This window comes from Aythya ferina (genome assembly GCF_964211825.1).
Source record: "Aythya ferina genome assembly, chromosome: 4".
Classification (NCBI taxonomy): Eukaryota; Metazoa; Chordata; class Aves; order Anseriformes; family Anatidae; genus Aythya; species Aythya ferina.
Window position 1 is genome coordinate 57,437,396 of NC_140300.1, and position 16,635 is coordinate 57,454,030.

The 16,635-nt window shown below is 36.7% G+C and overlaps 1 protein-coding gene across 9 annotated transcripts in view; it reads right to left on the minus strand.

Moving 5' to 3' along the window:
* SORBS2 (sorbin and SH3 domain containing 2) overlaps positions 1 to 16,635 on the minus strand; it is a 155,509-nt gene that overhangs the window by 112,503 nt on the left and 26,371 nt on the right. The window contains exon 1 of one of the 9 annotated variants that reach the window (XM_084519163.1): positions 6,879 to 7,095. The exons of 7 other annotated variants lie outside the window; for them this stretch is intronic. In XM_084519163.1, coding sequence (XP_084375289.1) covers positions 6,879 to 6,952 — 74 coding nt within the window. In that variant the 5' untranslated portion in view covers positions 6,953 to 7,095. Of the gene's footprint in view, positions 1 to 6,878; positions 7,096 to 16,635 lie in introns of those variants that run through there. One more of the 9 variants, XM_084519172.1, reaches the window with a different exon arrangement.

Here is a 16,635-nt window from a genome sequence, read left to right on the forward strand (position 1 = left end):
ATAAAAAAAGGCTGTTTCAAGCTATTTTAATTTTTTTCAATGTCAACCATTTCACATGAAAAACAGAAATGAAATGTTAATGCAATACTCCAGAGTTGTCATTGTTTATCATAAGTAATGCATGGAACTGCAACAGGTACGGGGCCTGATTCTTAATACAGAAGTTACTCTTTTTACAGATGTGAACCACCAAAAAGGTAATATCACAAAGGTAAAGGACCTGTCAGCCTCATTACACCTTTCCAGAATCAAGTCTTATTAAAATATCTAGCGTATCATGGCATGTACTCCATTGACCACATGAGAAGACTGGCTGATAATCTCAATTTATGCACAACTTCCCAACAAATAGTATTTTATTCAGTAGGAAATGAAAATGTGCGGTTTACTTGAACATCCTAATAGTGAAAAATCATTTTACTCTTCAGCTTTTATTTCGCTGTGTTTGAGAACATAATGTCCCTGTGATTATACAGGAGTACACTGTGTAGTGATTTCCTATTGACTAGTTAACTATGCAGCTCAGAACATGTCAAGGTCATATTTTTATGCCAAGCCACAGCTACAGCCCTGAATGCAGCATGCAGTGCTTCATCAGCTACATGGAGTAGTACAAAGCATCACTGATACCTAGTTAATGAAGAATCTGCTTTAGATCAATGCACTCCTCTGATATACTCTATCAGGAATACACAAGAACTAAGGAAAAAATAATGAAAACTTAATGGTTCTTCAACCCTAAATATTTTATCCAATAACTTATTTCATAACCAAAACATATCCTTCCCAGGTTTTAATAGTTATGTATAATTTTGGGACAGCAGTGACTCAGCCCATAGATGAGTAAGCCCTTATACATACATGTCCTTATTGTTTTTCAGATGATTGTGTGTGAAAATTAGTGATAAATTTTGCATATATGCAAAGACAAATCACATATAAATGCTGCTGTAAACTGGCCAGCATGCCAGAAATGATGTAAGCAATTAGTGTCGTATATATGAAATGGTGCATATAATTGTAGGCCATGTTTGAAAACACATCCCATGTCTTGACAAAAGTTTGTATGCTTCTGTGCTAGCTATCTATTCATCATGACCTCAAGTGTAGGTCTTTGCAAACATTATGCATGAGTGTCTTTACATTCACTAATTCAGCTATCATGAATTTTGCCTTCCAGCTATCATTCTCAGATGCTCATCAGACATGCTTATTCCTATTTAGTTATAGAGCTCTAGTGGTTCAGCTGCCGTCCTCTGTGTGTAGTTTTTAAACAGCAGCTGTTGAGCACTGATGATATTAAGCCCATATTTCTAAAGGGAAAGACATTATTGCTGAAAAAATTGTTAAGTCTGCTTTCAGCTTTACAGAAGCCTTAGGTCTCATTTTCCTCATCCTAAGGCTACAGTGTCAGAAACTTTACTTTCCTCTCTTCTGTGTTGGAAGAGTCCATAGTATCTTCTCCATTAAATACTTGTCTAGTCTTGGAGGAGGTGGCAAACTTCTTAGTAGCTGTTATTTTGTATTATTCTACTACTGTCACCAGATACAAAAGTTTCCTTGTACAAATCTCAACAACTGGGACTAGCAGTCATGCAGCTTCTGCATTTTCTTAATTTGCCTCCTAGAAAAAATCCCAAGTAATGATGCTCAAAACAGAACTACGAAGTTACAAAGCACTTCTCAGGTAGAATTTGTCAAGTAGAATAATATTTGTAGAAAACTTAAAAACATTCCTATTCTGTAACAGAACACTTTTTGGAAACACCTTCCTTTCAAGAGACAAAAACTTCCCCACACCTTTTTTTTTTTTTTTTTTTTTTTTTTCTTTTTTTCTTTCCTCCAACAGTTACCTTATCTGACCTGGTTTAGTTCTGAGCAGGTCTTAATGCCCCTAGCTTAGTGCACTAGGAGCAAGTTAATATAATTAATTGGAAAGAACTCAGGAATTGTGTTCAACAGGAAGAAAAGCACCACACCAAAACCTGCACTGGAGTCTCTCGAGTATCTATGACCACCTCATTGCCATAAAGAACCCTCAGTGCCAACACTGTCAAGCATTTTTAGTCTGGGCTTGCTTACAAACACCTCATGCTAATATTACGCCTGCCCTTGTGCTAAATTAGTTACCAGATTGTGTGCATTTGAGAGATATGGATGCAGACAGTGAGGCTGCTGCCACAAACAGACCACACAAAGCATTTAACTAGTGAGAAGATATCTAAGGGCGTGTATGCATTTGTTCCATCTAAAGATAGGGCTTGCATTACAGTGCTTTTATTAAACCCGAAAAACTGCAGTCTCTTCTCACTTGCTACATGCTGAATGGGCCTGCTGTTGCCACCACAAGCACTGATCAATGTGGGCTGCTGACAAAGACAAACACAGATGTTACTCAGAGAAGAATTTAACAGCTAGCATTTCAGTATCTCATGCACGGATGCTCTAATTTTTGAACTCATCATTTTAGAAGCAGGGATGAAATCACTCTGTTACCTTTTTAATGACGACTAAGAGATTAAAACTGAAAGGCCATCAACACGCTGCACACATGGCCATTGGGCCACTCTCAAACACTATTCTTCTTTTACTGCTCCTCAATTTTAGAGGGCTAAGTAAACGCCTTCTACAACTTCAGTAGTATACCAAGCACCATTACAATATAACTAGCAAATAGCTGACCCAATTCCAAACCTTCCATTTTCAATTAGAGCTTTGAAGGGGTGCCACAGGCTGCAATGCTTAATTTTGTCTTCATTAGTCTGCAAAGATAATTTCTTTGGGATAAATTCTTTCACAGACACCAAGTTACTTTGAGCAGTGCTTCTTGTTTTTTTGACAAAGGTTGGCCCGCATTTTGAAACTTGTCTAAAAGAAGTCATGTTGTCCTATGATCACTGTTCACTGCTATGAATCAAGAGGCACATTTCTAGAATTAAGATTCTACACATGCAAAAAAAGACTGCAGTTCCTCCCTCTGAAATCTTGCAACAAAGATAAAACCTCAGAATATATCTAGAGAACATTACAGCTGACAAGTCAGTCCAGACCACTGCTGGCTGTGACGTTTTCTCCATTTACCTTATTTCTACCATCTTGTGTCTTCACACTTGATTTTTTTTTTTTTCCTATTTGTCTCTACTAAAGAGGCAATACAGCATCGTAGCTTGAAAATAAGACTATTCTGAACTTGAGTGATAACTGTAGTCCTCAGTAAGAAGAGAACAGTGTTGTAAACATTCAAGGTAATATTTTCAAGTCATAGAAGAAGGTTTTATTCCCAGTAGTGACTAATTTCTAGTAGAATCAGAATAATTTAGGCTAGAAAAGACCTCCAAGATCACCGAGTACAACCATCAACCTGACTTACTGAGTCCCATCACTAAATTATATTCCCCAGTGCCATGTCCATGCATCTCTTAAATACCTCCAGGGACGGGGAATTCATCGCTTCCCTGGGCAGCCCATTTCAATGCTTGACCACCCATTTCACAAATAAATTCTTCCTGAAATTCGATCTAAACCTCCCTCGTGCAACTTGAGGCCATTTCCTCGTGTCCTATTGCTTGTCACTTGAGAAGAGACCAACACCCTCCTTGCTGCAAACTGCTTTCAGTAAAGCAAGAAGAAACATGTCTTAACGATAAAGGACAGAAATTAGCCAATATACTCTAATTAATAAAACCTACACTATTTGTAGGTTTAAATGTATATTTAGCTCTCTTGGTTGAATTCTTGGATGCTTCTTGTTTTGTTCATTACCATGGACTACTACATCTGACACTAAAGATGCAGTACATGAGATCTCCATGTGCAAAACATCATCTCACTTAGCAATTTTCCCATACTTCTATTTATTAAAGGTGACAAATGATACTTAATTTATGAAGAGATATAATATCCTTAGGCAATTTGAGCTCTCATTTTACTAGGATAACCCTGAAAATAAATTTTTATTCAGGTATATAAGGACAAAAACATGACATACTAATTAAACAAAATCTCTACTTCGATGAAAAACATTCCACAAGAAAACAAAATCTCTGTGCAGGTTTATTCAACCATGCGAGCCTCATATGTTACTACTACAGCACATTACCCACAAACAATTTCTTCATCACTGAATACACTTGATTCATCTACCAGTGCTTAATAAATATTTGATCCTAATTGAACCTAATGATTTTTTTCAGCCTTTGAGATAGTACTGCAGACTAACAAGAAGGTTTTTTAACCCTCGCTGACTTTTCTTAGTGCATTGCTCAATTTAAAAGCAAAATTCTGAGAACTTGAGAGTTCTGTTTAAAGATATGTGAACATGGAAAAAATGTGTATTTGCTATCAAGAGATTCTAAAAGGGGCAAGTTAGTTATACAGATGATGATGTACTTAGGAAGACTGTGTTAGATACATCCCTGCTACCAAAATAGTCTAACTGATGATCAAAAGCCCCTCAGCATCCTTGGGACGCTTCAAATGAAATCCAAGTATTCGTACATAAAATCATCCCTCAGCACATTCTATGCACTTAAACATTTACAATTGAAGAGACAGCTTGTTATTGTTAGTTGTTTTGCCAGATTATTATTTTTAATGAAGAAATTTTGGAGTTTGTATGCTTATATTTCAGCATTCACTTGTAATTTTCCATGTTCTGTTTAATCAGAAAATGAGGGAGGTTTTTTATTTTAAAGATTTCTTCAATCACACAAGTAAGTTGGTTGCATTTACCTTAAAAGCAAAACATTTTAAAAATGATATTCTTTGCTCCAGTTTTGCAGAGATTCTATTTGTTTGTTTGTTTGTTTTCCCTTTATCAGCAGGAAAGTTACCATTAACATTGGAAAATTTGTCCAACTAAGCTGGGTAGACAGAATTTAGGGAAGCCAACACTGCTTGCCAGAGATGGAAATGGGGAAAGAAATTCCAAGGTATTTTGATAGAAAAGAACTTAATAAGTGTTAATATATTGCTTTGCACGCTTCCTGAGGATGGCTCTGATACCTTAAAGTCAGATATACTGCAACAAGTGAAATACTCTGTCATGCATCAGGTTTATCTCATGGTTATTGCTTTATGGTTATTTTACACCTCACACAGGTTCACCATCTTCGATTTTAAACCATTACCAATATTTCTCTGCTTTAAAAAAATATTCACAGTTTTTCAAATACTGGAAATTATTTGTCTGACTACAGCTTATTTCCTAGCTTTCAAAAAAAGGAACAGGCATCTTAATTGGCACTAATTGGTGGGCCCAGAACAGAAGGGATTTTCACGCTTGCCTAGATACAGTTTCTCCTGACACCCACTCCATAGTGGTGTCGTGCCAAGAGAGAAGCATCATATGCACTCTGACTTCTGGTTCTGCTTTGGTGTTACCAGAGAGATCTTCTACCTTGTGGACTCAATCCTATACCTTTCAAATTGTGCACATTTGACACCTTTTCGTCCAACCGATCATACCTTTGTAGTATAACCTTTTGTTCCTCTCCTGGTACCACCTGAAAAATTCAGCTGCGTTTAGATTTGAAATATCTAGGAAAAGCTTGAAAATACATTCCAGTTGTCCCCTTATCTGAAGTTAGGTTAGCTCCATATACAGAAGGTTTAAATATTTCATTTTTTTTTTCTTTTTAAAGGTTTTTTTATTTTGAAGTTTTTTAACTGCCTTTTGCTAAATAACTGATACTGGCAATCCTGCTGAAACGTGCTGTTTCTAGAATTGCTAGATGCATGCATTAGAATAAAATTACTGCAGATGCCTGGTGAAACAACCTAGAATGGTTAGATTAAACTTGTTTTAAGTACCTATTTTTGCTTGTGTTGCTTTACATAAATGGTTTAGATTCTTATGTTCTTCTATCAACTCAGCTTAAGGGAGGAATCTTTTGTCTCTGACTTTCTTCCTTGATAGGTATGTATTTTCTTCTGTCATTGCTCACCTTGTCTTTTACCTACTGCATAACATGCTAGATTCTCTGCTTATTTTAGGTTGGATCTTAGGAAATAAATTTTCACTGAAAGGGTTGTGAGGCATTGGAACAGGCTGCCCAGGGAAATAGTTGAGTCACCATCGCTGAAGGTATTCAAAAGATGTGTAGATGTAGTGCTTAGGGACACAGTTTAGACTTGGCAATGCTAGGTTAATGGTTGGACTTGATGATCTTGGAGGTCTTTTCCAACATAAATTAATCTGTGATTCTGTTGCACCACACATTTTAAAACTCACCAGGATTGAAGTCTGTAGTAGAAAACTCTGCTGTGATCAATATGAATAAGAAAATTTGGTATGCATAGTACAAATCTTGTATGTACAAATCATAGTACAAAGTTGGAGCATAGCAATTTTTGATGTAACTGATTTGTATAAAGAATTCCAAGAAATCCATAAAAACTTTGGATATCATATTCTAGGAAGACTGTAGGCTTTTTAAAACTCCAGTGTAAAATTATCAGAACAGTAACTTGGATCTGTTTATTTTCCAGTTTTTGCTACAGAGTAAAATTTAATTCAGGTTTCAAATATACTGCTATCACTTTTTTTTTTTTCCTGGCAATTGCACATCTGTATTTTGAATTTCATATTTCACCCATTTTTTCGCCTCAAGATGGTACAAGACACAGTGGTGATTCATTTTAGAAAAATGATTAAACCTGCTATTGCATTACTCAGGTATTTATCAAGAAACTACACACCAAAGATTGCTTTTGCATAGCCCTGTTTTACGATTTGATACAAAAGCCAGCTAAAACGATGTTGTTACAGAAGCAGCATGAGAACCAGTGCATTTACAACTAAATAGCAGCCTTGTAACTAACCTACTATGTGGGGTAGTAATACAATTGCCTTGACAGAAGAGTAAATGGATACTTACCTCTGCTCAGGGGGTTGGGAAAGCTGACAATCATCCCAGTTACCTACTGTGCTGAATATCCCATGGCTTACCATATGCCTACTAATTTCTCCTGTGCAGGGATGTAAAATGACTATTGTCTAGACCAGGTTTTCTTCCTTCCTCTTCACATGAGATCACTCAGTTCACCGGACCAGCTTAAAGAAGGCACTTCATATTAAACACTAGTTATCTCTTTGATCACTCAAATTACAGTTGCTGCAGAAATAACAGGGCACTTTAACAATGTGGGAATATGTGGTTTATATCAGGGGAATTCTCTAGTTACTTCAGTATGCTTTTATTGACTCTGTAATCCTGTACCGCGTGACTACTTTTATCTGTGTACTGCTCTTGTGCTGCTTGTGCTGAAGCAGAGAAAGGAGTAGTGCTGGTGATTTTGTTTGTGTAGGTCAAGCAGTAGAGGTCATAAGCACCCGAACAGATCCCACTTGAAGAGAGCAAAGGAATAAAAGCACCCTACGTGAAACAAACTATTCCTGTATTTCCTTAAACACAGTCCTTCAGAGGAAAAAATAAAAATCTGCCACTAAAAGAAAAAAAAAAAAGGTAGTTAAATAAGACTCATTTTGGCAGAGGTGCTGAAGATGCACCTGTCTGCCCTCCCAGACACTCATTCCAATCCTAGTGCCTATATTCATCAGCTTAATTGGCGCAGTATAACTTCTAATGAAATCAGGTTATAAACTTGTTCCTGAAACAAGCTACATTCAAAATACTGCGTGAAATTATATGAAAACCCAACTTTCACTGATAAAGCACAGTATTGATGTTAAGAATGCTTACTTTTCAAATTGAAGAGTGAAAATTTTGAAGGAAACAAGGCAAGGGCAGAGAAATTCAGATACTGCTCTGGCAGGGAAGAACTAAATGAAATCCTCTGACAGGCTCTTTTGTTTGTTTGTTTTCTTTTTTTAAACCACTCTGAGACTACCTGAAGGTCATTAAGGACTTCTATGAAGTTCCTCAGCTTCTCTCACTTGCTCAAGAAAAGTCAAGAGCCTGGCCTCCAAATTACTGTCTGCACCTACATATTGAAGTTTGGGGCATATCCCCCATGACATGCTCTGGTCCCCAGGTCATCCAAACATGGGAATGGAAGGACAAGGCAGGTTGCGCTGTTAAGCTGCAGATCCACAAACCAGCCACGAGGCACCTCATGCAGTACCCTGCCCCCAGCATCTCAGATTGAAGATGTCTTAAGTGATGGGAAGAAACAGACAGTAAATCACACCAGTAGATTATTTTGTATAGGTGCAAAGAAGTTTCATATTGCATACATTAACCTCACGTGGTTGCTTGGGCTCAGGCCAACATGATAATTTCTGCACAACAGCCATGGTAGCATACACCACATAACAGTGATTCCTTTGAATACTTAAATCATCTGCTCATTCTGAGGGAAAAGGAGAAGAAGGTTTGTATGGGCCATGCAGTGGCACAAAGGGAAGTAACTCAAGGCTCGCCTGTGGTGAGAAGAGCTAGTATTCCCAGCTTTGTTCCCTCTCTGGAAATAAAACAACAAAGCTGTCTTCAGAGGACAACCACAGGCAAACATCAGAACCCAGCTGGCCCTTTGACAACGCTGCTCATTCACATGTTAAATTAGCTACCTAGGGGGACAACCCAAGCAGACTAGAGTTAGCATTTGGAAATAACACCCTGAACTTCTGCTATAAAAGTTAATGATACAGAGTGTTTACAAAACAAACAAACAAAAAAACCCCACAAACTAGAATCTAGAATCTAATTTTTATTCCTGATGATGCAGACTCCGTTAAATTGTACATCTCTGAGGATTTTTACAGTGAAGTCTCCATGTAGTATAAATATGGTTAAGACTACTGATTTGAAACTACTACGGTAGTATTAATGGTGAAAGTAGCGAACAAAAAAGTCATTTTTATCACAGGAAAAGCCTATGATAAAGGCTTTCTCTGTCACTTCTGCTTCGCTTGTGTCAGGTCTACTGATGTGGGGTGAGTTCAACTACTGGTCCAGATGAAAGTCAACCCTGCAAGCAAGACCAAAAACTAACACCTGTTTTTGTACATTTTCACTTCGTTAAGTGTTATACTGACTTAAAATTGATTACAAAAACATAGGGATAGTTGGCCTGCATTTCACATGGACTTCATATTCAAGGTGAACATTTGCAGAGAGCATTCACTATATCCCTAGCCTGATGTGCTGACATAACTGAAGCCAGCAACTACTCAGACAGCAAGCAGTGTTCGTCTGAGATGTTGGTGTCAGCCATCAGTGTCAGCCTTTCTGACTAGGTCAGGAGGACTTCTTCATTCCAAAGAGCAGCCAAGCTAAGGAAGCCTTGGAAGGAAAACCAGCTAGCTACACAAGATGCTTCACACTGATATAGAACTGAACAGTTCTCAAAGACAGCGTTCCTTAATATTCCAAATGATACCAGGTCCAGCCCAAATAGTCTGAAAAATTTATAAGATATTCTAATGTAACATTGTAGCTTACAACTTTAAGCAAATAATAAAAAAGGTGACCAACTCCTATCATCACCTGGTGTTTACACAGTATCAAAGTAATATGATGGTTCTACAGCTGAAGATCCTCTGAAGCAGAGCTGAGTCATCTGGATAGATAATTTTCTGCTCACCTGCTGTAATGAAGCAGTGGAAAAATACCCCATAAAAACATTACGATTCATACTGTTCCAGCAGTATGGTTGAAGTATCTTTTTCAAGTTATACCTTTTTTCAAGTTATATTTTTCAAGTTATTTTCAAATTAAGGATTCCAGAAAGCTAAAGCCTACCTTCAGGTCACTGCTAGATCTATGTGCCTACTTTGGTTTAAAAACGTAGCAATGAGACCAAAAAGATCAGCCTGATGTATTATCTATCACTCTTTCCTTAGATTTACACATTCCCCAGTAAATCAGTGGTATTCTTTTGAAATAAAAATATTTGCAATATGAAAATGGCAAAACTGGACAGTGTTTTGTTTCACAAGTTATATTGTGAATATATAGTGTATGTATAGGTAAGATGTAAAGCAGATCAAGTTCATTAATGTGCATGGATGATAACTCTCTACTGCTGTTAGGAAACTCAGATTTTCCAATTGTTTCTACAGCTTTGTTACTTTTAACCACAATCACAGATGTATAATGAACAAGCACTTTGGAAAAGGAACAAAAACATAGCTGGGAAGACATCTGTCCTGTTCACTATAAGCGTTCCTGAATATAATAATGATTCATGGGAAAGAAATGTCACAAAACTGCAATTATTGTAGGCAATTTATGCACATAGTTAAATTGATAACATTTCCATCATAAAGTCAAGATGCTGGCCTCAATCTAAATTTTTTTCCTTGCTTGGATTATGTTGAATTCTGCTAAGATCAAGAAACTGCATAAACTAACATGCAGAAATGGGAGGAATAGTTTGTTAACAGTATCTTTAGCTATTACCACAATGTTCAACACATATCTGGTCTAATTTTGCTCTTAGCTATACAACCTTTATGCTGATCTTGCTGACTTCAATAATATTCCTTGTACTATATAAAAGCAAAAGGAGGAGATTGGGAAATGGGCACAAAGGTATAATGAAGGTATTTAAATAAATCCTGGCATTAAGAATGGGGACAAGCTATATTACTCAGCTATACATAAGAGAAAAATCTTCCTAATACTTCCAAAGAAGAATGGTCTAAGCATTTATTACAAACACTATACTCTATATGAAAAGGGCAATATGAAGTCCCAAATGGTACCAGTTTTAAAGTCCATTTCCCTCATTGTGTCATTTCATTTGACGTGTCATTGGTGCAAAGCTACTCCCAATCTCTACAGTTTTATATACAAGAAACACTAGCAAGTTAGCAAATAAGGTCCAATGTAAAAGTTAATTTAAAGTTGTAGCGTTAGCAGTTAGCAAGAAGTTTGGGTGTGCTGCCTAGTCAAAACACAACAAATTCCCAAAGACTACTCTAATTCCTAGTATTAAGTATGTGTGGATATGAAAGAGGATACTGTTGATGAAGTAATGAGCTTTTTCAAACTGTCAAGGGTACCTGTGGCATAATACACAGATATGACAGAAAACTGGAATAGTGCAGCTATGAGAATGATGCATTTGAAAGCTCTGAAAGTTTAGTTTGTAGTCGACTCTCTTCAGCCAAGTATCTCTGAAGCACCTGACAAATTCCTTCAGAGATGAGATACCATGTCCACCATATATAGCAAAAATTTTCAGAAAAATAAACTCAATCAATGCAGAAGTTCAGGCCCTGACTTGACCCTGGACTGAAAAATGCTAGAGACCTAGTTTGACCTCCCATGGCCCTCATCATAAGCACGGGGAAAAACCAAAGTAACTATTCTGGAATAGGCACCATCACTATTGATGAGCAAATACAGTCTGCATTTAAATAATGATATTTTACTATTGGAAATTTTCCTGAAGTTCATTAACAGTTGGAAAAATATCACAGTTTATGGAATATTATTTTTAGTTTAACATTTCACCTCCATGACTGATTTTTTATTTCCTCTGTTTCTCTAGCTATCATAGCCATGGAATGATAAACACAGTCCAAGCAGCTGAGCCTTCACCACATGCCCTCACATAGTTTTGTCTTGTTATGGCTCCAGCTAGTCAAAAGTTATTTTCAGCAAAGGTTATCAAGTTCTGGAGTCCATTAAAAAGTATGAAAAACAGCAAAAAAACCTTTGTATTTGACTGTCAGTTTTATATCTATTGCAGAAATCAAGGCAACATTCTAAAAACGTATTTGATGAGCAGCCTGAAGTGTCCAGATAAACTCATTTTTTTAATGGGGAAATTGATTTTTTGTTGCTGTTTTAGCTTGTTGACTTTTTCCTCTTCCCTTAAATCCATACCCGTATCTAAATCTAGGCCCTAATTCAGAAATCAGATGCAATTCTCATGCAACTCATTATGGTCATAAAACCCAAAAAAACTATGTACAAAAATCCAAAAGACACATAGTTTAAAAGATCGTTAAATCTTGCAGATCTCGAGATATGAGACATCCATCAGCTTAATTCTCTGTATTCTGACTGTAGCTACACCTCTCATAATCATGCAAATACAGTGTGAAGCCTTACTCAGTCACACCAGTGTCTTGTAAATGAACGCTCAGATTTTGAAATGCAATTCAGCTTCATACGTTGCCTAGAAAAAATAAAGTACTGAATTTATGCAACATAATGGAATGAATAGTGAAAACAAAAACATCCCAGCTTCACTTGATAAATATACCTTGTGCTTAGCCTGCAGGGACCAAGAAACACAGTAGTTCAAATTCCTTGCTTGTTCCAGACACAGAGGAGGCCATGGCCAGACTTGAATACCATGAGGTCTCAACTCAGGAGACACTGTTGTGCCAGCACAGAAGTGCTTGTGTCAGGTTGACTAAAGCCTTTAACTGACTTCATATAGACCAAACTGCTATGCTATGGTAACAATTTATGATCATGACTTGCCTGAATTAGACTGGAACTAGCAAACTAGGCATGTGTATGCTATTTTGACCTGATTGCTTCCCCACAGATTATTTACAGTCAAAATTAAATATGTGTATTTTTAAAAAAATTAAAAAGATGCAATGTATGGCTAGTAATTCCCTTAGTTTCTAGTTCAAAATAACATGTTTTTGTCTTTCCTTGCTTCTATGTTGAATTAAGCTATTCTACTGTAACTGAAGTATAAACAATTTATACAGAAAATAATCATGGTGATTCTTATCTGGATCAGTGTGAAAGGCAATGACATGTAGCCAATAACAGCAGTAAAATGTAACAAGCTATCATAGAACTGACTGAAAAAAAACTAAGGTTTGGCATATCACAATTTGTATTAATAGCACAATTTGTGTTAATAGCACAGCTATATATGAAGGGCCAAGCCAGCTACCAGGGTCTAATTGAATTGTCTTACACTGAACTTTGAGCTCGTTTTTTTGTCCACTTGCCCAAAGCAGGACACTGATCTGTGTGGTTACGCTAGGAATCTATGTATTGACTTGGAGCTCTCTCAGTGCCAGGGCTACCACCACCACTTCATTATGCTTGGCACTGTCCAACAGTGCCAAACCAGTTTTCTTTGTTCATCACTTTTATAGCAGCAACAGACAATTACATATTCCAAACTTCCAAGAATAATTTCTATCATTGTCATACTGATATGGGTATATGGAAGTTTCTGTTTCACTCGGATACGTATGCAAGTATGCCAGAATCAATGCATTTCCACTGATTTAGTGCATGTAGGAGATACAATCATAGTTGCTCATTACAGAATTTAATGAAACGTTAATCCATGCAATCATTTTTTTCCCCTCACTTAAGGCAGCTACTGCTGTGAGTTTTCAGAAAGGAATTAGAAAGGAATTCACCAGTGTTAACAATTAGTGTGTAACACTCCATGGAACATGAAAAGTATTCTCAATCGTGAAATTACGTAGTGAGAGCAACAAACAGAACTATATATTAAACATGTCTGCTTGAGATACTGTAGTTACAAAAGGAAAAGAAAAAGAGAAGATTTACACACAGAAAGGCTGTCAAAAAGCAATGTATAGATAGGTGCGTGCACTTAATGTAGGGTGCTGTGTTTTCATTCTGTTGAGATTTCCTCTTCTGTTCATTGTAGAACACAGTCTATTGTTACCGTGCATAACTCACTTGGATATAGAGGCTTTATTCAATTTGAATGGAAGTATAAGAGCAAGTATGAAACTGAAAAGGGGAGGAAATTAAAAACAGTTTAAGAGCTCAACAAGCACAAGGAAAACTTTCAACATCTTTCAGTGTCTACTGTGCCAGAATCAGAAGTATTACTTAAGGAAGATCCAGGCTTCTAAGTTTACTAAATGGTTCATTCCAATATTACCATGGTCATATAAAGATGGAAAAGATGATCTCTGCAGAAAGAAATAATCATTTTAAAGCTTGCCTCATTTCTGCTTGTCAAGAAGCATTTGATCAAGGAAGACATATTTGACCACAAAAACAAACAAACAAAAAATAAATCCAGAAACCTCAAAAGAAAAGCAAAATGTAGAACCCTCTGATCAGTTTTTAAACTCCCTCACTCTACATGCGGAATTTATGCAAAAACTTATAGATAGTATTTTGAGTTTATACAAAACAGGTGAGTAAGATTTAAAATAACTGACCAGACAGGTAGAAATTTATTACATTATCTACTCAAGAGTATTCTACAGATGCATAGTAGCAGCTGTTTGTGACAGTTCAATAGCATTACAGATGAGAACAACCTTTGTCCAGGGCCATTCTGGTTTTCCAGATAATTGCCAGACAAGTTATTATTCAATGAATAAACATTTTGTAAGAAGCAGTTCAACCAGCTGACTCAAACACCTTTCAAACTTACTGTTGTATTTGCTGGCCTGTAAAAGATTTACTCAAGGGAGCCTAGATTTCCACTAGAAACAGTCATCCAACTCTAATAAACTTTTTGGTCAAGCATATATTATTGCTAAGTATAAACTTCAAAAATTAGTTCAAAAATGTATTTTGGCACTTCTGCCAAGTTGACCAGTTTTGTTCAAAGCCTGATGAGAAGTCAGTTCCTGTTTCATTTCAGCTATTCTAGCCATTTGTTATTGCTGATATATAAGCAATATATATTAAGCAAAATATATATATATAAGCAAAATATTGTGTATATATATAAATATATAATCACATATCTGCATAGATAAGTGTTTCTTGATTAATCATTTGGTTTTACAAGCAATTATTTGGCACACCTTGCTACAGAAGTCTAGGCATTGTAAGTAATTTGGACAAATCTTCCAAGATCACAGGATGACAGATCAACATCATGCTGACCTGCCGCCTGTCACTTAACTGTTTTGCTAGAAAACCACCATGCAGTCAGCTGCTACAGACCGATAAGCCACACAATTATTTCCAAGTCAGTAGATTTATGTTTATCCTATTTACATAAAGGAGGGAAGTCCAGTCTGGTGGGGAGAGCTGTGTATAGCAACCTTTGCCACTAGCATTCACAAACTTCACAGGGCATCAAGTTCTAGAGTTTGAAGTAATTCAGTACTTCCCATGTGCAGCACATTTATACATTCCCTAGGAATTACATGTTTACCTAGTTACATTTTTGAGCTTTAGATTTTTATATTTTTTTTCAGAAGAATCAAAGCATCATCCTTGAGAGGATAAAACTGAATTCCAGTTCAAACAGTAGATTACATGGTACACTTGCTCAATTTTACTAAGGCATCTTTCATTTCATGCAAAGATTGCTGTAAAATGCTCTGTATGAATGTTTTACTGTTAGCTACTCCAAGAGATATCAGTATGAAGTGATCTAGCTTTAAATATTCAGGTCTTACACTGCAGTTAGGCTTCCACGAATCTGCCTGCAGAAAATTAAAAAAAAAAAAAAAAAAAAAAAGCTTCTTAAAAACATTCAATGTTAGCTGAATGCTGCTTCCAGAAGTCTAAGGCCAGGTCTAACCACTGTTTCTGACAGAGGCAGTAGTCTTTGAGTACACAAGAATGTTCCAGAATGTTCCAGACTCTCAGACATAATATCTCTAAGTTTTGTTTGTCGTTGTTTTAAAACATACTCATTTCATTTCCTCATTTTAAAACAAAAGTCCTTAAAAAGTTTTACTCTCACATTTCAGCTGTTAAAGAGTTAAAAGGTCAGAGCTGTAATATTCCAAAAAATCAGCCATCAGCCTCCTCTTCAATACTGGAAAGCTTTGTTCAGTGCATGGCCTGAATGGGAAGTAGAAACCAAAATGGGACTGTATGCCATTTGGAGAGCCAATGGAGTTCTGACAGTGAGTTAGTACTACCTATATTCCACAACCACTATGGAAAGATCAGCTAGATAATTCTATATAACGAAGGCTATAAAAACCATTGAAAAAAGTCCTCCTACTGATAGAAACTCACCTTGACTGCACTGAAAGACTTTTACCTACAGAGAGGAACTGGCTCTCCAAATTAGCTATTCTTCAGGTAAATCCCCTCACAAGAGCAACATGGCTTATCTTCTTTTTCTTGCCTCCTCTGCTTCCTTTTCTCCCAGGGAGCAAATAAGATAAGAAGCCTATTTTCTCTGCTGTTCTATCTTCTACGTCCTTTGATTTTTAACTCTCCAACTTGCAGAGAAGAGATCTGCTGCTTTCCAGAAGATCCAGTGACAGAGTTTTAGGGTCATGCATAACTGAGAGAAGAGGTGCTGCAAGATGCAGCAGAACTGTTATTTTAGGCCTATTGAGAAGAATCATACAAGCACAGGAATCCTATACATGTGTTCCTCATGGAGCACTTCCAAAGAGGAGGCTTCTTGTATGTTAACTTGCAGATTTCACTTTCAGCTTCACAGGGACGGAACCACTGCTACCTTTGTCACTTTTTTTTTTTTTGATTATTATAATTTGCACAGATTAGGTAAGACACGCATGTTAAGAGTCTTCTTTACTGGTGGTTAGATATTTTTTTCCAGTATGATTTTTTTTTTTTAAATTTTTTCTTAAGCAGCAGCATTTCTACTAAATGATTTTAATGGGGAAGAAAAAACCTTTCTGTGGAACAAGTGATTAGCAATCTCAAATGTCGAAGCAGCCTAAGTGCTCAAGTTGCCTCCAGTAATAAAGACGATGTAGCCTTCTAAACAGCATTAAACATTTAGGGACGTAAGCCACTAATGAAACGT